The sequence below is a fragment of the Nerophis ophidion genome, linkage group LG03 (assembly GCF_033978795.1).
Source record: "Nerophis ophidion isolate RoL-2023_Sa linkage group LG03, RoL_Noph_v1.0, whole genome shotgun sequence".
NCBI lineage: Eukaryota > Metazoa > Chordata > Actinopteri > Syngnathiformes > Syngnathidae > Nerophis > Nerophis ophidion.
The window spans coordinates 61,452,420-61,473,050 of record NC_084613.1 but is presented as its reverse complement, the minus strand read 5'-3'; the positions used below and the strand labels follow the sequence as shown (position 1 = coordinate 61,473,050).

Sequence of the window (20,631 nt, the reverse complement as noted above, 5' to 3'; positions counted from 1 at the left end):
TATCAGTAAGGGAGAGCCCCGCCACCCGGCGGAGGAAACTCATTTCGGCCGCTTGTACCCGGGATCTTATCCTTTCGGTCATGACCCAAAGCTCATGACCATAGGTGAGGATGGGAACATAGATCGAAAGGTAAATTGAGAGCTTTGCCTTCCGGCTCAGCTCCTTCTTCACCACAACAGATCGGTACAACGTCCGCATTACTGAAGACGCCGCACCGATCCCCCTGTCGATCTCACAACAGTCCAGAGGTACCGCCCCCGATGTCCACGCGATGCTGCAGAGTCTTGTCAAGCAAGACAGCCCCACAGCATCCAGAGCCTTAAGGAACTCTGGGCGGATCTCATCTACCCCTGGGCCCCCTCCGGGGCGAATCTGTGGTGGGCTCTCCTATTTCTGGGGCTGAGGTAGTTAAAAAGCTCCTCGGCGGGGATTGTAAATAATCAAATGCAGATAGTCAAATGTATATATTTGTTCTTATGTTTTCTGAGCTCACTATGTTCACCGCTCGCTGTACATATTCTACCAAGTGAGACCTACACTGTTAAAATGTCCATTTCTCCGATGATATAATTGTTGATGACTGAAGTATGCTGATAGCAACCCAACCTAAAGTCCCCGCCCCAACCCCCTCCACATCCCACCCCCCGGATTGTAAATAATGTAAATAATTAAATGTATATACTCTGATGTTTAACTTGTGTGATGACTGCATTATGCTGATAGTATATATTTGTACCCTGAATTGATTAACGTGGGCCCCGATTTAAACAAGTTGAAAAACTTATTCGGGTGTTACCATTTAGTGGTCAATTGTACGGAATATATACTGTACTGTGCAATCTACTAATAAAAGTTTCAATCAATCAATCGTGAGGGAGGGGCAGAGACAGAGAGCGAAAGAGTCGAGAGACAGACAGGACAAAAGAGAGAAATGCCGAAACGTAAATGCAACGCTGCGGATTGATTTGCGGAAAAGGTATCTGTGTTTTGGTCCTGGCCTTAACACATGGAAAGCAGAATGTACTGTGTGCAATGCAGGAAGGTATATATCTGTGGCAAATAAAGATCTACGAGCCCATATCGACACTACAAAACAGCTGTGCAGGGCAAGAACTCGTCTGCTGTGTTTTGTTGAAATATAATTAACTTGTTTTGAGGCATTATTTATGTTTACATTGTATACAAGAGGTTATTTGGAATATTTCTACCTCTGCACTTTTTCTGAAATTGTGAAAGTTACAGAATATAAATGTGACTTATCTTGTTATACTGTCAAGCAGTGTTGGCGTTACCGCACTTTGTGTGTCTTTTTACGCATTGAATTCAGAAAGGACGCTCAATTCCTGAAGCCTGCGTGTCACCCGGACGCGGATTTTTTTTTTTACCACTATTTTGGAATTTGTTTATAGAACAGAACAGGTTGGCAGAGAACCTCAGGGCTGCAGAGAACATTTTGAAGAGCAAGCTTAAGACCCACATTTTTTATTTGGCTTTTGGCTATTAAAATAATTTGTGCTTTAGTTTTTATTCTTATTAGTTATGCTAAATTCACACTTTGAACCCACACCAAACAAGAATGACAAACACATTTTGGGAGAACATCCGCACCCTAACATAACTTAAACACAAGAGAACAAATACCCAGAACACCTTGCAGCCCAAACTCTCCCAGGCTACAATATACACAACCTCAACCAAAGCAAGTAGGGATGGTGGGGTTGTGGGGGGTTGGTGGTAGTGTGGGTGTGTGTATTGTAGCCTGGAAGAGTCAGGGCTGCATGGGATTCTGGGTATTTGTTCTGTTGAGTTTATGTTGTATTACGGTGCGGATGTTCTCCTGAAATGTGTTTGTCATTCTTGTTTGGTTTGGGTTCACAGTCTGGCACATATTTGTAACAGTGTTAAAGTTTTTTTTTATGGCCACCCTCCGTGTGCCTTGTATAGCTGTTGACATAATATGTCTTGCAACATCACACGTGTACTGCTCAGCCAAATGTAACAATCTAATAGGCTTGCACACTGTCTGTACAGGATTCAGAGGGCGTTAAGAACAGTGCCATTGCCCTACCTCCTGAGTATTGTTGATTGGGTAAAAATCGTCAGGGATTACCAGAGAATGGATACCCTGATATTAAGAGGACTCCCGTGAAAATTGGGAACGTAGAGAAGTAGGACGCTGTCAAGTTCCGTTCATATTTAACTCGCGGGCCGCACATGCATTAAATTGTCATATCAAAGTGCGGGCCGCAAAATAACGTCTCGCGGGCCGCATGTTTGAGACCCCTGTTCTAGAGTAAGTCTGTACTGCAGATATGGACATCAACAATATGATTTGCCTGAGTGGTTAGACAGGACTGATTGGAAAAAAAAATACAATAAAAAAAAAAGTTGTTTTTTTACAACCCATATATATATGGGTTGTAAAAAAACAACTTTTTTTTTATTGTATTTATATATATATATATATAAAATGTATATATATATATATATATATATATATATATATATACACATACAGTCGCGATCAAAACTTTACATATGCTTGTAAAGACCATAATGTCATGGCTGTCTAGTGTTTCCAATAATTTCTACAACTCTTATTTTTTTGTGATAAAGTGATTGGAGCACATACTTGCTGGTTTGGTTATTTTATGAATTTATTATGGGTCTTCAATAAACATTCATGATGTTTGGTTCTTTATATTTATTATGGGTCTACTGAAAATGTGACCAAATCTGCTGGGTCAAAAGTATACATACAGCAATGTTAAAATTTGGTCACATGTCCCTTGGCAAGTTTCACTGCAATAAGGCGTTTTTTGTAGCCATCCACAAGCTTCTTATTGAATTTTTGACCACTACTCTTGACAAAATTAGCGCAGTTCAGCTACATTTGTTGGTTTTCTGACATGGACTTGTTTCTTCAGCATCGTCCACATGTTTAAGTTAGGACTTTGGGAAGGCCATTCCAAAACCTTAATTCAAGCCTGATTTATCCATTTCTTTACCACTTATGATGTGTGTTTGGGGTCATCGTCCTGTTGGAACACCCATCTGTCCCCAAGACCCAACCTCCGGGCTGAAGATTATAGGTTGTCTTGAAGAATTTGGAGGTAATCCTCCTTTTTCATTGTCCCATTTAAAGCACCAGTTCCAATGGCAGCAAAACAGGCCCAGATAATAATACTACCACCACCATGCTTGATGGTGGGGATGGTGTTCCTGGGATCAAAAGCCGTGCCTTTTCTCCTCCAAACATATTGCTGGGTATTGTGGCCAAACAGCTCAATTTGTGTTTCATCTGACATCACATGGACAAAGATAAGACCTTCTGGAGGAAAGTTATGTGGTCAAATGAAACAAAAAATTTGCTGTTTGGCCACAATACCCAGCAATATGTTTAGAGGAGAAAAGGCAAGACCTTTAATCTCCGGAACACGGAGCCTACCGTCAAGCATGGTGGTGGTAGTATTATGCTCTGGGCCTGCTTTTCTGCCAATGGAACTGGTGCTTTAAATAGAACAATGAAAAAGGAGGATTACCTCCGAATTCTTCAGGACAACCTAAAATCATTAGCTCAGAGGTTGATTATTTGGCGCAATTGCGTGTTCCTACAGGACAATGACCCCAAACACACGTCAAAAGTGGTAAAGGAATGGCTAAATCAGGCTAGAATTAAGGTTTTAGAATGGCTTTCCCAAAGTCCTGAGTTAAACGTGTGGACAATGCTGAAGAAACAAGTCCAACACATTTAGGTGAACTGTACCAATTTTGTCAAGAGGAGTGGTCAAAAATTCAACCAGAAGCTTGTGGATGGCTACCAAAAGCACCTTATTGGGACATGTAACCAAATAGTAACATTGCTGTATGTATACTTTTGACTGAGCAGATTGGTTCATTTTCAGTAGACCCATAATAAATTCATAAAATAACCAAACCAACAAGTATGTGCTCCAATCACTCTATCACAAAAAAATAAGAGTTGTACAAATTATTGGAAAGTCAAGACAACCATGATGATACAGTATGTTCTTTACAAGTATATGTAAAGTTTTGATCGGGACTGTATGTATATATATATATATATATATATATATATATATATATATATATATATATATATATGTATGTATGTATAAATATAAAATACATACAGTGGGGCAAAAAAAGTATTTAGTCAGCCACCGATTATGCAAGTTCTCCCACTTAAAATGATGACAGAGGTCTGTAATTTTCATCATAGGTACACTTCCACTGTGAGAGACAGAATGTGAAAAAAAAAATCCAGGAATTCACATTGTAGGAACTTTAAAGAATTTATTTGTAAATTATGGTGGAAAATAAGTATTTAGTCACTTCAAACAAGGAAGATCTCTGGCTCTCACAGACCTGTAACTTCTTCTTTAAGAAGCTCTTCTGTCCTCCACTCATTACCTGTATTAATGGAACCCGTTTGAACTCGTTATCTGTATAAAAGACACATGTCCACAGCCTCAAACAGTCAGACTCCAAACTCCACTATGGCCAAGACCAAAGAGCTGTCGAAGGATACCAGGAAAATAATTGTAGACCTGCACCAGACTGGGAAGAGTGAATCTACAATAAGCAAGCAGCTTGGTGTGAAAAAATCAACTGTGGGAGCAATCATCAGAAAATGGAAGACATGCAAGACCACTGATAATCTCCCTCGATCTGGGGCCCCACATAAGATCTCATCCCGTGGGGTCAAAATGATCATGAGAACGGTAAGCAAAAATCCCAGAACCACATGGGGGGACCTGGTGAATGACCTGCAGAGAGTTGGGACCAAAGTAACAAAGGTTACCATCAGTAACACACTACGCCGACAGGGAATCAAATCCTGCAGTGCCAGACGTGTCCCCCTGCTTAAGCCAGTAACTTGCACAATCGGTGGCTGACTAAATACTTTTTTGCCCCACTGTATATATATGTAAATATTGATATATGTAGTTATGTATGTTTAATTGGATATATATATATATATCGATATATATAGATATGTATATATATATATAGATCTATATATATGTATAGATATGTATATGTTTATATATATGTGTGTGTGTGTCTGTGTGTGTGTGTATATATACTGTATATATTAGGGTTGTGGGAAAAAATCGATTCAAATTTGAATCGTGATTCTCACATTGTGCTATTCAGAATCCACTGTCATTTTTTTTTTTAAATCGATGTGAGTGTGAATGTTGTCCGTCTATTTATGTTGGCCCTGCGATAAGGTGGCGACATGTCCAGGATGTACACCGCCTTCCGCCCGATTGAAGCTGAGATAGGCAACAGCGACCCCAACGGGAATAAGCGGTAGAATTTATTTTTAATTTTTTTTGCATCAATCCAACAAAACAATACCCAGCAATACCATAACATTGCAATCCAATTCCAAAACCAAACCTGAACCAGCAACAATCTGAACTGCAATAAACAGAGCAATTTTAACACAAACACGACACAGAACAAACCAAAAGTAGTGAAACAAAAATGAATATTATCAACAACAGTATCAATATTATTTATAATTTCAGCATGGCAGTGATTAAAAATCCCTCATTGACATTAACATTGGACATTTATAAAAATAAAAAAAGAACAATAGTGTCACAGTGGCTTAAACTTGCATCGTATCTCATAAGCTTGACAACACACTGTCCAATGTTTTCACAAAGATAAAATAAGTCATATTTTTGGTTTGTGTAATAGTTAAAACAAATTTACATTATTGCAATCGGTTGATAAAACATTGTCCTTTACATTTGTAAAAACTTTTTTTTTTTTTTTAAATCTACTACTCTGCGTGCATGTCAGCAGATTGGGGTAGATCCTGCTGAAATCCTATGTATTGAATGAATACAGAAACGTTTTGAATCGGAAAAATATCGTTTTGTAATTGAGAATCGCGTTGAATCGAAATAATCGATTTATAACCGAATCGTGACCCCAAGAATCGATATTGAATCGAATCGTGGGACACCCAAAGATTTACAGCCCTAGTGTGTGTGTGGTGTGTATATATATATATATATATATATATATATATATATATATATATTATGTTTCACTCTTATTTTATCCTTTATTCTTACTCATGGTTCTTACCATTTGTACATGTTTTATTATTTTTTTCTTTCCAATATTCCTTGGAGGGAGCCCTCTTTATCAGGAATTGTATTGTCCTTGGCTGTGGGGGCGTTTTGTGTCAGCATTATGGTAGCCGTGGTCTGATGACTTCTTGGTGTAGAAAGCTCCTTCGATAGTGTTTCTTCACTTGGCTTCTCTGTACTCAGCCATGTATTCATCTATGTGTGTGTGTGTGTGTGTGTGTGTGTGTGTGTGTGTGTGTGTGTGTGCGTGCGTCCTTGCGCATGTGTGTGTGTGCGATTGCTGATGAGAGAGGTAAGTCATTAAGGCATTGTTTTTAAATCTGTAAAGCACTTTGTGTTGTATTACTATTATGTATGAAAATAGCTTTATAGTTTGGATTGAAAAATGTGTTCAATTTATGTCAACTTTACATTTGTTCTAATACATTTTGTAAATCTAAGATAACACATAATTAATTAATGTGAAAAGCAACATTGTTGATGTCCGTAAAACTCAACATAATAAATTAATTTAAATCAATACATTATAAGTTTAATTTTGAAACAATATATTTAATGAAGTGCTTATAGTAGATGCTCAGTCTTAGTTTTTAGAGTATCTGGCCTGTTAATGGATGCTCATTGCTCTTCATCCGGAGAATTACACCGTCTGCATTCATCCAGCATAATAGACATCTTAACACATTGTATGTGTGTAGGAGTTTCATAATGAGGGAGCCATTGATCAAAATGAATCCATCTGGCGCCAGAATAAAAGAAGGTGGCTGAAGGAAGAGAATTGTAAACAGGATGCATAAAACACATGAAGGGGACCTAAAATAAGTGAAACGTCCGAATGGAAAAGAATGAGAAGCTTTACAAACTGTTACATAAGGCCAGATCAACATATCTTTAATAGGTGGATTGTCTTAGCATCGCTCACAATGTTATTCACATGTGACAGTCTTCCTTGTCTGTGCATGCATGGTCCCTTTTTATGCTTTTTCACAACTATCCAGAGTGTAAATGGAGTCTTTGAGAGTGGAGAATGAGGCCATTACCACATATCAGTTTAATAAAGAGCAAATTGCAGGCTCTTTGCGGTCTCTCTTTATCTCTTGCTTTTTCTTTTCTCTCGCTCTCTCTCCCTCTCTGTTTTTCTCTTTCGAAGAGAAATGAATGATGTGTCATTATGAGTCCATTCCAAATGTCTGCTGCTTCAGTCATATCTGTGGTGCTGAAATTGGAGGCTGTTTCCTGCAGGACATTTTAAACGATCCCTGAATCTGCTTACTCAAAAAAAGGCTTTTGTCATGAATAAAAATAGAGCTTCTACCTTTTTATATTTCGATCCTGAAAGTGAGCATAATATTAGACGAAGTTCTCCAACTAACAGGAGTTGTTGCTATTGACAGCCTAAGTAGAGTCTGTGTGCAGTGTCATTACCACGGTGATGGTGTGGCCGTGGTGGTAGAATGGCCGTGCCAGCAACTTGAGGTTTGATCCAAGCTTTCGCCATCCTAGCCACTTCCGTTGTGTCTTTGGGCAAGACACTTTAACTTTGCTCCTGACGGGTCGTGGTTAGCGCCTTTGCATGGCAGCTCCCCAAATCACTGTGAATGTGGAAATAGTTTCAAAGCGCTTCGAGTACCTGGAATATAATCAATTTACCATTTACTGTGGCAATGAAGCTGGTCATTTTATAGTGCGTATATGTATATATACTGTAGGTTTTTCAACCTGAGACATGCTGATCAAGCAATCAAAGGAAAACCCATAATAAGGATCCATAGAATTTAGTAAACTAGAAGGTAGTGATGAAAGACTTGAATATGACAAAGCCTGGAAAAGTTTAAACTCTAAAATTTACATGAAAGTTAAAAGTAATACAATTGTATTTTGAATGTAAAAAACATTTCAGTATTCATTTAATTTTAATCAACCTCTATCTTATTGGAGGTTGTAAGGCTGCAAGGAGATTTTTTTTTTTCAACTAGATTTTAATCAGTCGATTTTTTTCTTTCAGGAGTAATTTTCATTTATTGAGAAAAAATGAGAAGCTTTTGAGAGAGCTGAAGAACCTGGACTCACGGCAATGGTAAGAAACTAAATGTTTTAATTTCATCTATTTCTGTGCTTTTTAAATGTTATTTTAAAGAGTTTATTTGCCCTTTATCAAATGAGTGCCCAGAGTGTGGCCCAGAGGTTATTTACTGCCTGCTACTTATTTCCTTTTCTTTTTTTTTTTATAGAGTAAAGGGGCTGGTTGCAACTGCTCAAAGTAAAAATTTTCAACAACAAATAAAATGTTATCACAAAAACACCACTGACCAGCTTTTTTTACCATTTGCGGTTTAAACATACCGTCTTTCCTGCCTTGAATTACGGCCGGGTAAAACTCGCTTCTCAAATTAATAAGTGCATTCGGAAAGTATTCACATCGTTTCCCTTCTTCTACATTCTGGTATGTTGTATCCTCATTCTAAAATGGAATAAATTCATTTTTGTCCTCAAAATGTATTAAAAATTAATCAAATGTACATAAGTATTCACATCCTTTGCTCAATACTTTGTTTATGCACCTTTGGGAGCAATTACAGTCTTAAGTCTTTTTGAATATAATGCCACAAGCTTGGCACACCTATCTTTGGGCAGTTTCAACCATTACTTTTTCCCCATTTCTCTTTGCATCACCTCTTAAGCTCCTTCAGGTTGGATGATAAGCATTGGTTTTCATCCAGGACGTCTCTGTACATTGCTGCATTCATCTCTCCATTCATCCTGACTAGTCTCCCAGTTTCTGCCACTGAAAAACATCACCACAGCAAGATGCTGCCACCACAATGCTTTACTGTAGGGATGATATTGACCTGTTGATATGTCTATCTGTGTTAGCCCTGCGATGAGGTGGCGACTTGTCCAGGGTGTACCCTGCCTTCCGCCCGATTGTAGCTGAGATAGGCGCCAGCGCCCCCCGCAACCCCGAAAGGGAATAAGCGGTAGAAAATGGATGGATGGATGGATAAGCGGTGCCTGGTTTCCTCCAGACATGATGCCTGACATTCACACCAAACAGTTTAAGCTTTGTCTCATCAGACCAGAGAATTTTGTTTCTCATGGTCTGAGAGTCTCTAAGGTACATTTTGGCAAACTTTTTACTAAGAAATGGCTTCCGTCTGGCCACTATACAATAAAGGCCTGATAGAAGTGATGGTTATCCTTCTGGAAGGATCTCCGCTCGTCACAGAGGAATGCTTTATCTCTGAAAGAATGACCATTGGGTTTTGTCACCTCCCTGATTAGACTAAAATGACTGCAGCAGTATACAGAGACATCCTGGATGAAAACCAATGCTTCCCACCCAACCTGATAGATCTTGAAAGGTGCTGCAAAGAGGAATGGGGCGAAACGGCCCAAAGATTGATGTGCCAAGCTTGTGGCATCGTATTCAAAAAGACTTGAGGCTGTAATTCCTGTCAAAAGTAAATCAACAAAGTATTAAGCAAAAGCTTATTTTATCTTTCATGAATTAGTCAAATAAAAAAATATACATTGTGATTATGGGATATTGTGTGTAAAATTTTGAAGCCAAAAATAAATGTATTCCATTTTGAAACAAGTCTGCAACATAAAAAAATTTGGAAAAAGTGAAGCGCTGTGAATTCTTTCAGGATACAATGTATGTACATGCTCAAAGCCGAAAGAGGGCGGGATATATTACTTTCAACACTTTGGATTGTTTAAAGTTAGCGCCCTCTCGGCAGTCGTGGAAAGGTTGCAACCAGCCCCCTACTACGGACATTCTATTTTAATTATCTTCAAAGCCAAACAGGGCATAAACCATCTTCAGTCTTTGAAGGATGTGATAACTTTATTTATTTTATTTTTATTTTTTACATATTTTGATAATGTTTCTCAATAAACTGCAGCGCAGCGCTTAACAAATTGTTGTTTTTTTTTACCATTTTGAAAATCTTTTGTTAATGTCACATTTTTAAATTACAAAAATTAATTATGCAAATTAATACAACTGTGACATTTGATTAGAGGGCTTTCAAAGGGTCAAAATAAAAAATATCACATTTTGGTAGTTTTGTTCATGGCTGAAATTTATTGAGAGATTTAAGCAAAGAAGGTTTAAAGCCCTTTAAAGAATGAAGGACTTCAATGTCTTGCTTTGCTTTGGGGTATTGTTGAATAACTGGCAGTGAAATTGTTTTACATGTAGTTTTGAAATTTAACATTAAAAAAAAAATGTTACGAAAATGCATGTATCATTGAGTAAGACAAGAAAAATTATGGCCAGAAATACACCAAATATTTAACAAAAAGTAAGTCTTTGTCTTGAGGGTTAAAAAAGAAAAGAAATACTAGTTGTAACGGTGATGCTAATATGCTTTGTCAACTATAACACAAAGCTGACATGCAGGCTGTTTTTTCTTGAAATACATAGGAATTGTTTTAAACAAAAATAAATAAATGTTGAAATAGCCCCAGCATCCTTTGATTTTACAATATATGAAGTTTGGACACCTGCTTTAAAAATAAATTTCTTAAATTCCCCTTGTCTTTCCGATTTGTCATTCTGCAGATGAGTCTTTGGTCATTTTAATAGCACACGTACAAATTATGTTTACTACCTTCCTTTCCTCTGATTGACTTTTCTGGGGATAACTCTGAAAGCCATGGAGGTTTTAAGGAATCACATTATGCCTCTTAACTATTTCATTAGCAAGGTTAATTTTTTCTGAATTTCTATATTTGTACTTTTTCCTCTATCATCTAGTCGAGAGACGCATAAGATAGCTGTATTTTACGTTGCTGAAGGCCAAGAAGACAAACACTCCATACTCACCAACACTACGGGCAGTCAGGCATATGAAGACTTTGTTTCTGGACTGGGTTGGGAGGTAATAAAAAATAGAAGTGTGTTCCTTTCTGCACGCTTGTTTGTATTTATTATCTATTAAACACTTACAATTAAACCTTTGTTTGCCTTGTAGAATGTACTCATGTTTGATATAATGGCTATTTCCGTTTTTTTTAAACAATGTTTTCCTCAGGTTGACCTCACCACTCACTGTGGTTTCATGGGGGGTCTGCAGAGGAACCGCAGTACTGGCCAGACCACACCTTACTATGCCACCTCTACCACTGAGGTCATCTACCATGTCTCAACCCGAATGCCCCATGATCAGGACCACAACCTCACTAAAAAGGTAACTAATGCCTCTTAGGACAGCAAAGTGTTTGCTAAAGATAATTGTATGTAGAATCAGATTTTTAAAAAATTAATAAATAAAATTATTACAAAAAAATTTGGTCCGCTCCATGCCGGTGATAAAATGAGACACTCTACATATAGACTACTAATGTAGATTATATGGACCTCTCATGGCAAAAACAAATATTATTTTCATTCTACAACATTTACCATCCAAAATGCTGCTATATACTGCCATTTTTTACTGTAATTCAATTAGTAAATCTCAGTGTATTTGTGCATGAGAACAGCATTGCAAATGAACGCAGGTATTTCATGCACATGCAAACAGACCTATAGATCTGTTGGTTGTGTTTGTTCTCAATAACCCCCAAAGTTTCCAACAGCATTTACTGCAAATACATCTGTGTTTGTGCATGTGTTGTATTAGTGTCCCAACAAGCAGATTTAGTGTGTTTGACATTGTGTGTGTGTTTGTGTGCACACCTGTCAGCCCCTAGGCACTGGGCACTCTGCACATGGCCATAATGTCCTTTTAATCAGATCATACTTCCTCCTTCTTGGCCTATCATGTCGCTGTAGGCTTCTGATTGGATTATTGTCGCCTGTGAGACACCATCCCTCTCCTTGATCAGCTGATGGCCCCATAAAACACACATACTCATAGACACGCATACACAATGAACCTGTTTATCCTGACATAAATGCACATCCATAGATGACATATTCCACTTTAGCCCTGTCCAGATGACCACATAAGGCACAGAAGTACACACACTTCTAAGCCCTGGTACACAAAAAAAAGACAATTGTGAAGATTTTGAGCCTGATTGCCTCCTTCTGACCAAAAACAGCAAAGGCCAATTTATCTGATGTCACTAAAGATTGACCAATTATCTTTGGTGTGTGGTGTGTTATCTTGTGGTGTAAAGTGATTTGTTTTTTCCTCAATCAGCTCAAAACAATTGTCTGTGCTGACAAATATACATGTTACGATAGGAAATCCAGATGTGTGTGGCTAATATCAAGGACAGTAAAACCTCGGACTCAGTGATTTGCAATTGTTTCATGTCACGTGACAATCAGGAAGCGAACTGACTGAAGAAGACTTGATGGGTTTTTGTGTAATCCAAAAGTGTATATTTAAAGTTTCATGCCTGAGTAAGTGTTACGACGTGTCAAACATATTTAGGAAAAGCCACAGGATAGGAAAAGTCCAAGTCAACAGATCTATTTTATTTTTATATTTACCAAAAATACAACTCACAAACCCTTCTGGGTCCCAAAATTGCAAATGAAAAATACCTGGTAAGCTGGCCCAAAAGAACAAAAGACAGATAAAGTAAATCTCCAATTGAAAATAATGCATTCATGTGGTACTATTCAATGAATACCACAGTGTCTGACATAATTTGTCCTGAATTTATTTATTATTATTTTAAGATGTTCCTTTCTAATGTATACCCTGAATGCAGGGGTGTCCAAACTTTTTCCACAGAGAGCCGCACACAGAAAAATTTAAGCATGCGGGGGCCATTTTGATATTTTTCATTTTCAAACTATAACAAAATATATGGATTTTTTTTTTTATCCTTAGGGCTCCTGTGGAGCATAGAGGGTCTCAGTCATTAAAAGGTTAAAAATAAGTCAAACTATTATTTTTATTTTTTTTAATGCTTACAGTAAATCTCTATATCAACTTGAGGTTGATATAAAGTAAAACAAATAAGGTTTTATGCCTTTTCTGTCAAAGACAACTTTGTTTTTTTATAGTGAAATTGAAATATGCATTATTTAGATAGATAGTACTTTATTGATTCCTTTAGGATACTTCCTTTATTTAGCAATTAAAGCCCTCAAAGATCAATAATGCAGGACACCTTTGATTTTAATTATTTAATATTTTTGAGTAATCACAGTGAAAAGTTAAAAAAAATCCTACTAAATATATTTGAGAGCCGAAAGGTTCCCCACACATAAAGTGATGCATTTTTATTAGTTTTTTTTTAACTTTTAACACTTAAATTTCAAAATCAACTTCCGATATATCTGTCGATTTTAAGTTTGAACTATTATTTTGTTTGTTTTATGCTCTTTTGTCAAAACTTTGATGTTTTTATATGGCAACCACAGAGCATATGCAATATTTTTTCCACATAAAACATTTTAAAATGATAATTGTTAAGTAATAATTCATCATAACATAGATTTTTTTGTCCTTTTTTTTTTTGATCAATGGAAAAAAAATGAAGACAAAAAGAAAAAAAAATGCCTGCATGGCAGCTTTGTGTCAACATTGCCACTTTTTCTCATTAGATTTCACCTCATTTCACCTTTTTAAAATGTTTTTATTTTTATTTTTGCAAGACTATCAATTTTGCAATTTTTGCAGAATGTGTGGCGGGCCGGTAAACGATTAGCTGCGGGCCGCAAATGGCCCCCGGGTTGCACAGCCCTGCTGTAATGTTATATCAGGTCATTTATAATGTTTATCAGTTTAATCTGTTATATATGCTGTATTTAGATACACATACAATGTTGTCCAGTGTCATCTTATCAAGGTATTCATTATTTAAAATTGTTTACTTTCTATATTTGTCTGTTATTGAATGTGTTCGGCATTTTTGTACTCCTTTATCTATTTCTTCCTACTGTTCTATTTCTTTTTCCATTACTGAAAAGGCTGTCTACAAACTATTAACCCTACTACCAGGTTGCTTATTAGAAAATGGTCATCTGTAAAGAAGTTAAACACAGAAAAGATAACAAAATATCAGTTGTTGCTCAGAATCTTGGAAAGGGCAGGATTAAATAGCCCGGGCTTTTTTTTACTACTTTGTGGACGTGTGGAACTGTGCAAGTGTCCAGAAACAAAAATACATGAGATGGCAGCCATTGCAAGATGCAAGAGTCAAGTAGAGAAGTGTCACTGTTGGAGGCTGGAGTGTGTGTTTGCCTGACATTGAGGTTAATGACAGAGCTATCACCAGCGTGCGTTTGTGAACACTTGTCGTGTCTCCCAGCCCATATTCTTATTTTTCCGGAGCTTCACTCCATCATCTTGTCCACTCCATCTTTACACGTTCACTCAATCACCTTCAGGGCCAGTCGTCTCGTTGCACTCACATACATACACACAGCAGTACAGACAAACAATCCAAAACCTTGGCTGTTTCATGGATACACTCAGTCTAGCTCATTGTCTGACTTTTGTATGCTTGACATGCAATAGGTTCGTACCATACAAAGTAAAATGTGTTTTTTTATTAAAATTTCAATAGTAATCTCCATGCCTCAATAGTTTTCAATTATTTCTCTCCTCTATCCAGCTTAGACACCTGGGTAATGACGAAGTCCACATTGTTTGGTCGGAACATTCCAGAGACTATCGCCGTGGGATCATCCCTACTGAGTTTGGAGACGTGCTGATTGTCATTTACCCCATGAAAAACCACATGTATTCCATCCATATCCTTAAAAAACCTGAGGTACCAGCAACTTTCTATCTTTGGGTCTTTTTGGTAGCATAGAATAATTTGTTAGACAGAAATTATTTAGATGGACGATTACTCAGAACAACGGGAAATAACACTGGCTTTGTTGTTATTGTTAAATTAAGTTTCTGGACTAGCCTTCCCCAAAAAATGTTTGTGAAACATTGTTTAAAGCCAGGTCCTTGCCAGCAAACTAACCACTTTAAATGTACCCCTGTAATGAAATACACAATTCTGCTTAGAAAATTGGTCAAATGTCCAGCCAGAATTACCGTATTTTTCGGAGTATAAGTCACTCTGGAGTATAAGTCGCACCTGCCGAAAATGCATAATAAGGAAGGAAAAAACATATATAAGTCGCACTGGAGTATAATTTGCATTTTTTGGGGAAATGTATTTGATAAAACCTAACACCAAGAATAGACATTTGAAAAGCAATTTAAAATAAATAAAGAATAATGAACAACAGGCTGAAAAAGTGTACGTTATATGACGCATAAATAACCAACTGAGAAGGTGCCTGGTATGTTAACGTAACATATTATGGTAAGAGTCATTCAAATAACTATAACATATAGAACATGCTATACGTTTACCAAACAATCGGTCACTCCTAATTGCTTAATCCAATGAAATCTTATATGTCTAGTCTCTTACGTGAATGAGCTAAATAATATTATTTGATATTTTACGGTAATGTGTTAATAATATCACACATAAATCGCTCCTTACTGTAAGTCACACCCCCGGCCAAACTATGAAAAAAACTGCGATTTATAATCCGAAAAATACGGTATGTCGTAAGATTGTTGCTGGCGAGCCAAGATGAACTTATCCAAAGGGCATTTAACCAAGTATTTTGGGGGGGTTTTGTATATATTTGAACCTATATTAATTTTATAATTCTGATCTCGTGTTGATTATATACTATTATTTATATGCAGTATACATTAATTGTAAAGTAATTCCACCCCTTGAAAAGAATGGTTCAAATAATTAATAAACCGGAACTATATGTAGATTTGTAGAATATTTAGTACCGTTGCAGTTGCAAACTGTCAGTTTTTATAAATGCGCGTGCATGTTCAGACAACACAGACATGCATCCAGATTGTCTGACAATCCAAGGGAGAGTCATGCTGCTCTGGTTTATGTTTTAGTCTAAACCACAGACATTAATACCACAGCACTGATAGCCTAATTGTATTTTAAACAACAAGTAACACAATAAAACAATGTATTTTTTCTGTACAAGAAACATAGACAGAGATACCGCAACACTAATATCATAACCATATTCTGTTTCATTCATCCTGCAAGCAAAACTATTGAATTATCATTGAGTCCAAAAGCAAGTTAGATAAGATATTCTCTGCATTACTGTATTCTGTCATAGAGCAAAAAGGCTGGAGACCTGGTCTTCAAAATAATCATATAAAAAAACACTAATCTCTTGGGTGGATTCCTCAAGCAGAATATTGAATTAAATATGAAAAGAAGCCTTTTCTCAATCAAGTAATATATCATAAAAACAACTGGATTTCAGTTTGTTTTTCTTGTGTGACGCACACAGCTGATTATTTTTACTCAATAAAACATTAATTAACTGTTTATTGCTTTGTACAAAAAATGAATTGTTGCTAATTGCATTCGTCCCAATATTTTTGGTCACTATAGGTACCATTTTTTGGGCCACTGTTCGACGGCGCCATTGTAGACATGAAGATTTTGCCAACAATGGTCAGGGCCACAGCCATCAATGCCAGCCGAGCACTGAAATCGCTCATTCCTCTTTACCAGAACTTGTATCCTTTTCAAAACATTACAACATTGATCGGTGTAAGTAACTCCAACAAGTTATTTCTGATTTTCATTGTTTAGAAAATATGTTCCTAAAGTGGCATTTTCATATCAATTAGGTCATTGTATTCTAACATGCTACATTCAATTTATAGTCCTTTGTCTTCTACCACTTTCGCAGATTTTTTTGTTGTTGTTGGAAATGGTTCCTATTTTGAGGTTTATATGAGTAGTAGAGATAATATTTCTTTTACATTAGCAAACACATATATCCTACAGCAAAAATACACCAGTTTAACACAGTACCATAACTATAAACAGGACCGCAGTAGTTTTTTTGAACGACTAGATAAAATGGCATTGAACAGAATGAGATACTGTGGTCTCAACAGAACCAACTCAGCACCTCTGAACAGGTATGTTTCATAACTTAATATGTTCCACTTCTGCTATTTAACTGAATTACTTTCATCAAAAAAAACTTTTTTTGCGCCAGTACTGTAGAAGTTATTGTGTGCATGTATGCTTGGAAACATTTTGCAAACTCTTAAGGAGGGGTGCACATTGAGTCAATGATAAAAAGTGATGGCAGCTTCATTGATGCAAGTCCTCAAATCAACTGGTATTATAGACTTCCTTCACAATTACTCTGGTCTATCAGGGTTTGGTTTTATGCAGCATCTTTACGGACGCATTGCAATTTTTTTTATGAAGTGTCGTTTGATTTATATACATTTGGACTGTAATAGAATTGAAGCCTTTCTACAAACCCCGTTTCCATATGAGTTGAGAAATTGTGTTTGATGTAAATATAAACGTAATCCAATGATTTGCAAATCCTTTTCAACCCATATTCAATTGAATGCGCTACAAAGACAAGATATTTGATGTTCAAACTCAAACTTTGTTGTTTTTTTTTGCAAATAATAATTAACTTAGAATTTCATTGCTGCAACACGTGCCAAAGTAGTTGGGAAAGGGCATGTTCACCACTGTGTTACATCACCTTTTCTTTTAACAACACTCAATAAACTTTTGGGAACTGAGGAAACTAATTGTTTGAGTTTTGAAAGTGGAATTCTTTCCCATTCTTGTTTTATGTAGAGCTTCAGTCGTTCAACAGTCCGGGGTCTCCGCTGTCGTATTTTACGCTTCATAATGTGGCACACATTTTCGATGTTTGACACTCCCACTTTTTTTTTTACGAAGCCACGCTGTTGTAACACGTGCTGAATGAAGCTTGGCATCGTCTTGCTGAAATAAGTAGGGGCTTCCATGAAAAAGACGGCGCTTAGATGGCAGCATATGTTGTTCCAAAACCTGTATGTACCTTTCAGCATTAATGGTGCCTTCACAGATGTGTAATTTACCCATGCCTTGGGCACTAATGCACCCATCACAGATGCTGGCTTTTGAACTTTGCGTCGATAACAGTCTGGATGGTTCGCTTCCCCTTTGGTCCGGATGACACAATGTCGAAGATTTCCAAAAACAATTTGAAATATGGACTTGTCAGACCACAGAACACTTTTCCACTTTGTATCAGTCCATCTTATATAATCTCGGGCCCAGAGAAGCCGGCAGCGTTTCTGGATGTTTTTGATAAATGGTTTTCGCTTTGCATAGTAGAGCACTTGCACTTACCGATGTAGCGACAAACTGTATTTAGTGACTGTGGTTTTCTGAAGGGTTCCTGAGCCAATGTGGTGATATCCTTTAGCGATTGATATCGGTTTTTGATACAGTGCCGTCTGAGGGATCGAAGGTCACGGTCAATTAATGTTGGTTTCCGTCAATGCCGCTTATGTGGAGTGATTCCTCCAGATTCTCTGAACATTTTGATGATATTTCTTGCAATTGCACTTTGAGAAACGTTGTTCTTAAACTGTTTGACTATTTGCTCACGCAGTTGTGGACAAAGGGGTGTACCCCCCCCCCCCATCCTTTCTTGTGAAAGACTGAGCATTTTTTGGGAAGCTGTTTTTATACCCAATCATGGCACCCATCTGTTCCCAATTAGCCTGCACACCTGTGGAATGTTCCAAATAAGTGTTTGATGAGCATTCCTCAACTTTATCAGTATTTATTGCCACCTTTCCCAACTTCTTTGTCATGTGTTGCTGGCATCAAATTCTAAAGTTAATGATTATTTGAAAAAAAAAAAAATGTTTATCACTTTAAACATCAAATATGTTGTCTTTGTAGCATAATCAACTGAATATGTGTTGAAAATGATTTGCAAATAATTGTATTCCATTTATATTTACATCCAACACAATTCCCCAACTCATATGGAAACAGGGTTTGTATAAGGAAAATAGTATATTCTTCCTTTAACTTGCTTTCTAATATCCAGTCAGTCCAACATTAATTTAGCACGATTCCCCTCAAACTTCAGCTTCTCTATGCCAAATGTCAATAATTTAAGATATTTAAAAAAAATATAAATCTCAATACATGGCCCAAGATGTAAGCCCAAGGCGTTTGTGAACAGGAGCTATGGAATCAATTAAATTCAACCCCCCAGAATCAAACCAGCACCACTTTTGCTAAAAACACAGTTTCACATTTGATATTCCCCATACTTGTCCCTCTTTTCAATGAGATAAAACACGTAGTAATAGTGGACGTATTGACCAAGAAGATGGAAGAAGTGTGTGGGGTGCAGGTGTTGGGGGAGTGCAGTGCTGGGTTGAAGAATCCATTTTGCTTCACGTCCACACAGTCAGACGTAGACAGAGATTGCGAGGCTCAGTGAGGGGTTTTAGCTCGTAGCTGACACCTCCATTGTAATGTGTGAGCGTGTGCACATGCACCTTCTTTCACATATCAGTGTCTTTGTAACAGTCGGCTTTTGTAGAACTCCGTCTGTGTGTGTGTGTTTGCGTGCGCGAGTGTATATGTGTGTGTGTGCAGGCGCTTGTGTGTGTGTGAGACATGTTTGTGTAAGACATGCATGTCCATCTATACACACAGTGTATGTGGGTGAGTGATGTCACACACGCTGGTTTAGAGATGTTTGTGTGTGTCTGCTGGTGTCCTGGTGTGTATTGATTGGTGGCAGCAGCAAGTCGATGCTTCTGACAGCCTGAATTACAGTAATCAGTCATTATTGACTCCCAGTCGCTCTCCTGCACACACCTCTCCTCCGCAGTCTTTCTACATCTGTCACTTCTTTCTTTCCCTCTCTTTCTCCTTATTATCTCCCTTACCCTCAACATTGTCCCATCATCTTTTTATGCCCCGATCTTCACATTTTGTCATCATTCCTTTTTCTAAGACATTGTCCCTCTCATGTCCTGCGAAAGTCTACCCTGACCAAAGGGGGACTTTTTTTGTTCAAAACGAACTTACAAACACATTTTGTTTCAACAGAGTGAGACAAAAACATTTACAATAAAAGATTATAGGTTTATTGAATAAAATCAAGCTAAACACGACTTAGTAGCTGATGTGGAAACAAAGAAATAGGTTGTTTTTTGTTGTTGGTCATCCGTGTTAGACACATCTCAGGAGGGATTTTTGGCCCTCTTCTTTACACATACATTTTGTTGAAAATCTTGAGGCTGTCACTCTGCAACTGGAAAATTCACTTCCCGCCACAGATTTTTATGAGATTCCGGCCCAGAGTACAGCTTGGCCAATCCAGAAAGTTAACATGCTTATTTTTTATCTCGACATTGGTTACCTTCGGAGTATGTTTTGCGTCCTTGTGATGCTGGGCAAACCCATCTATGTTCCATCTTTGCAAGTGCTTTGCAAAGATCATCTTGAAGCATGTTATATCCAACATCAGTAAAAATATTTAACCTGAAATTCAGTACGGCTTCAGAGGTGACCGTAGTATAGTAGATGAGATGTTTTCATTAAGAGAACTGCACGATAAATGTTTTGAACAAAAAAAAGGTATTTGTGTCACATCTATTGATTTGACCAAAGTTTTTGACAGTCGATAGAGAAGACCTGTGGAAACACTTACCAAGGCCTGGCTGCCCA

At 37.3% G+C, this 20,631-nt stretch overlaps 1 protein-coding gene across 10 annotated transcripts in view; it reads left to right on the top strand.

The window, feature by feature from the left end:
- ralgapa1 (Ral GTPase activating protein catalytic subunit alpha 1) overlaps positions 1-20,631 on the top strand; it is a 155,100-nt gene that overhangs the window by 91,735 nt on the left and 42,734 nt on the right. For all 10 annotated transcript variants that reach the window (XM_061895787.1, XM_061895788.1, XM_061895795.1 and 7 more), the window contains 5 exons: positions 8,144-8,215; positions 10,904-11,027; positions 11,181-11,336; positions 14,671-14,829; positions 16,513-16,640. In XM_061895787.1, the coding sequence (XP_061751771.1) occupies positions 8,144-8,215; positions 10,904-11,027; positions 11,181-11,336; positions 14,671-14,829; positions 16,513-16,640 (639 nt within the window). The remainder of the gene's footprint in view (positions 1-8,143; positions 8,216-10,903; positions 11,028-11,180; positions 11,337-14,670; positions 14,830-16,512; positions 16,641-20,631) is intronic.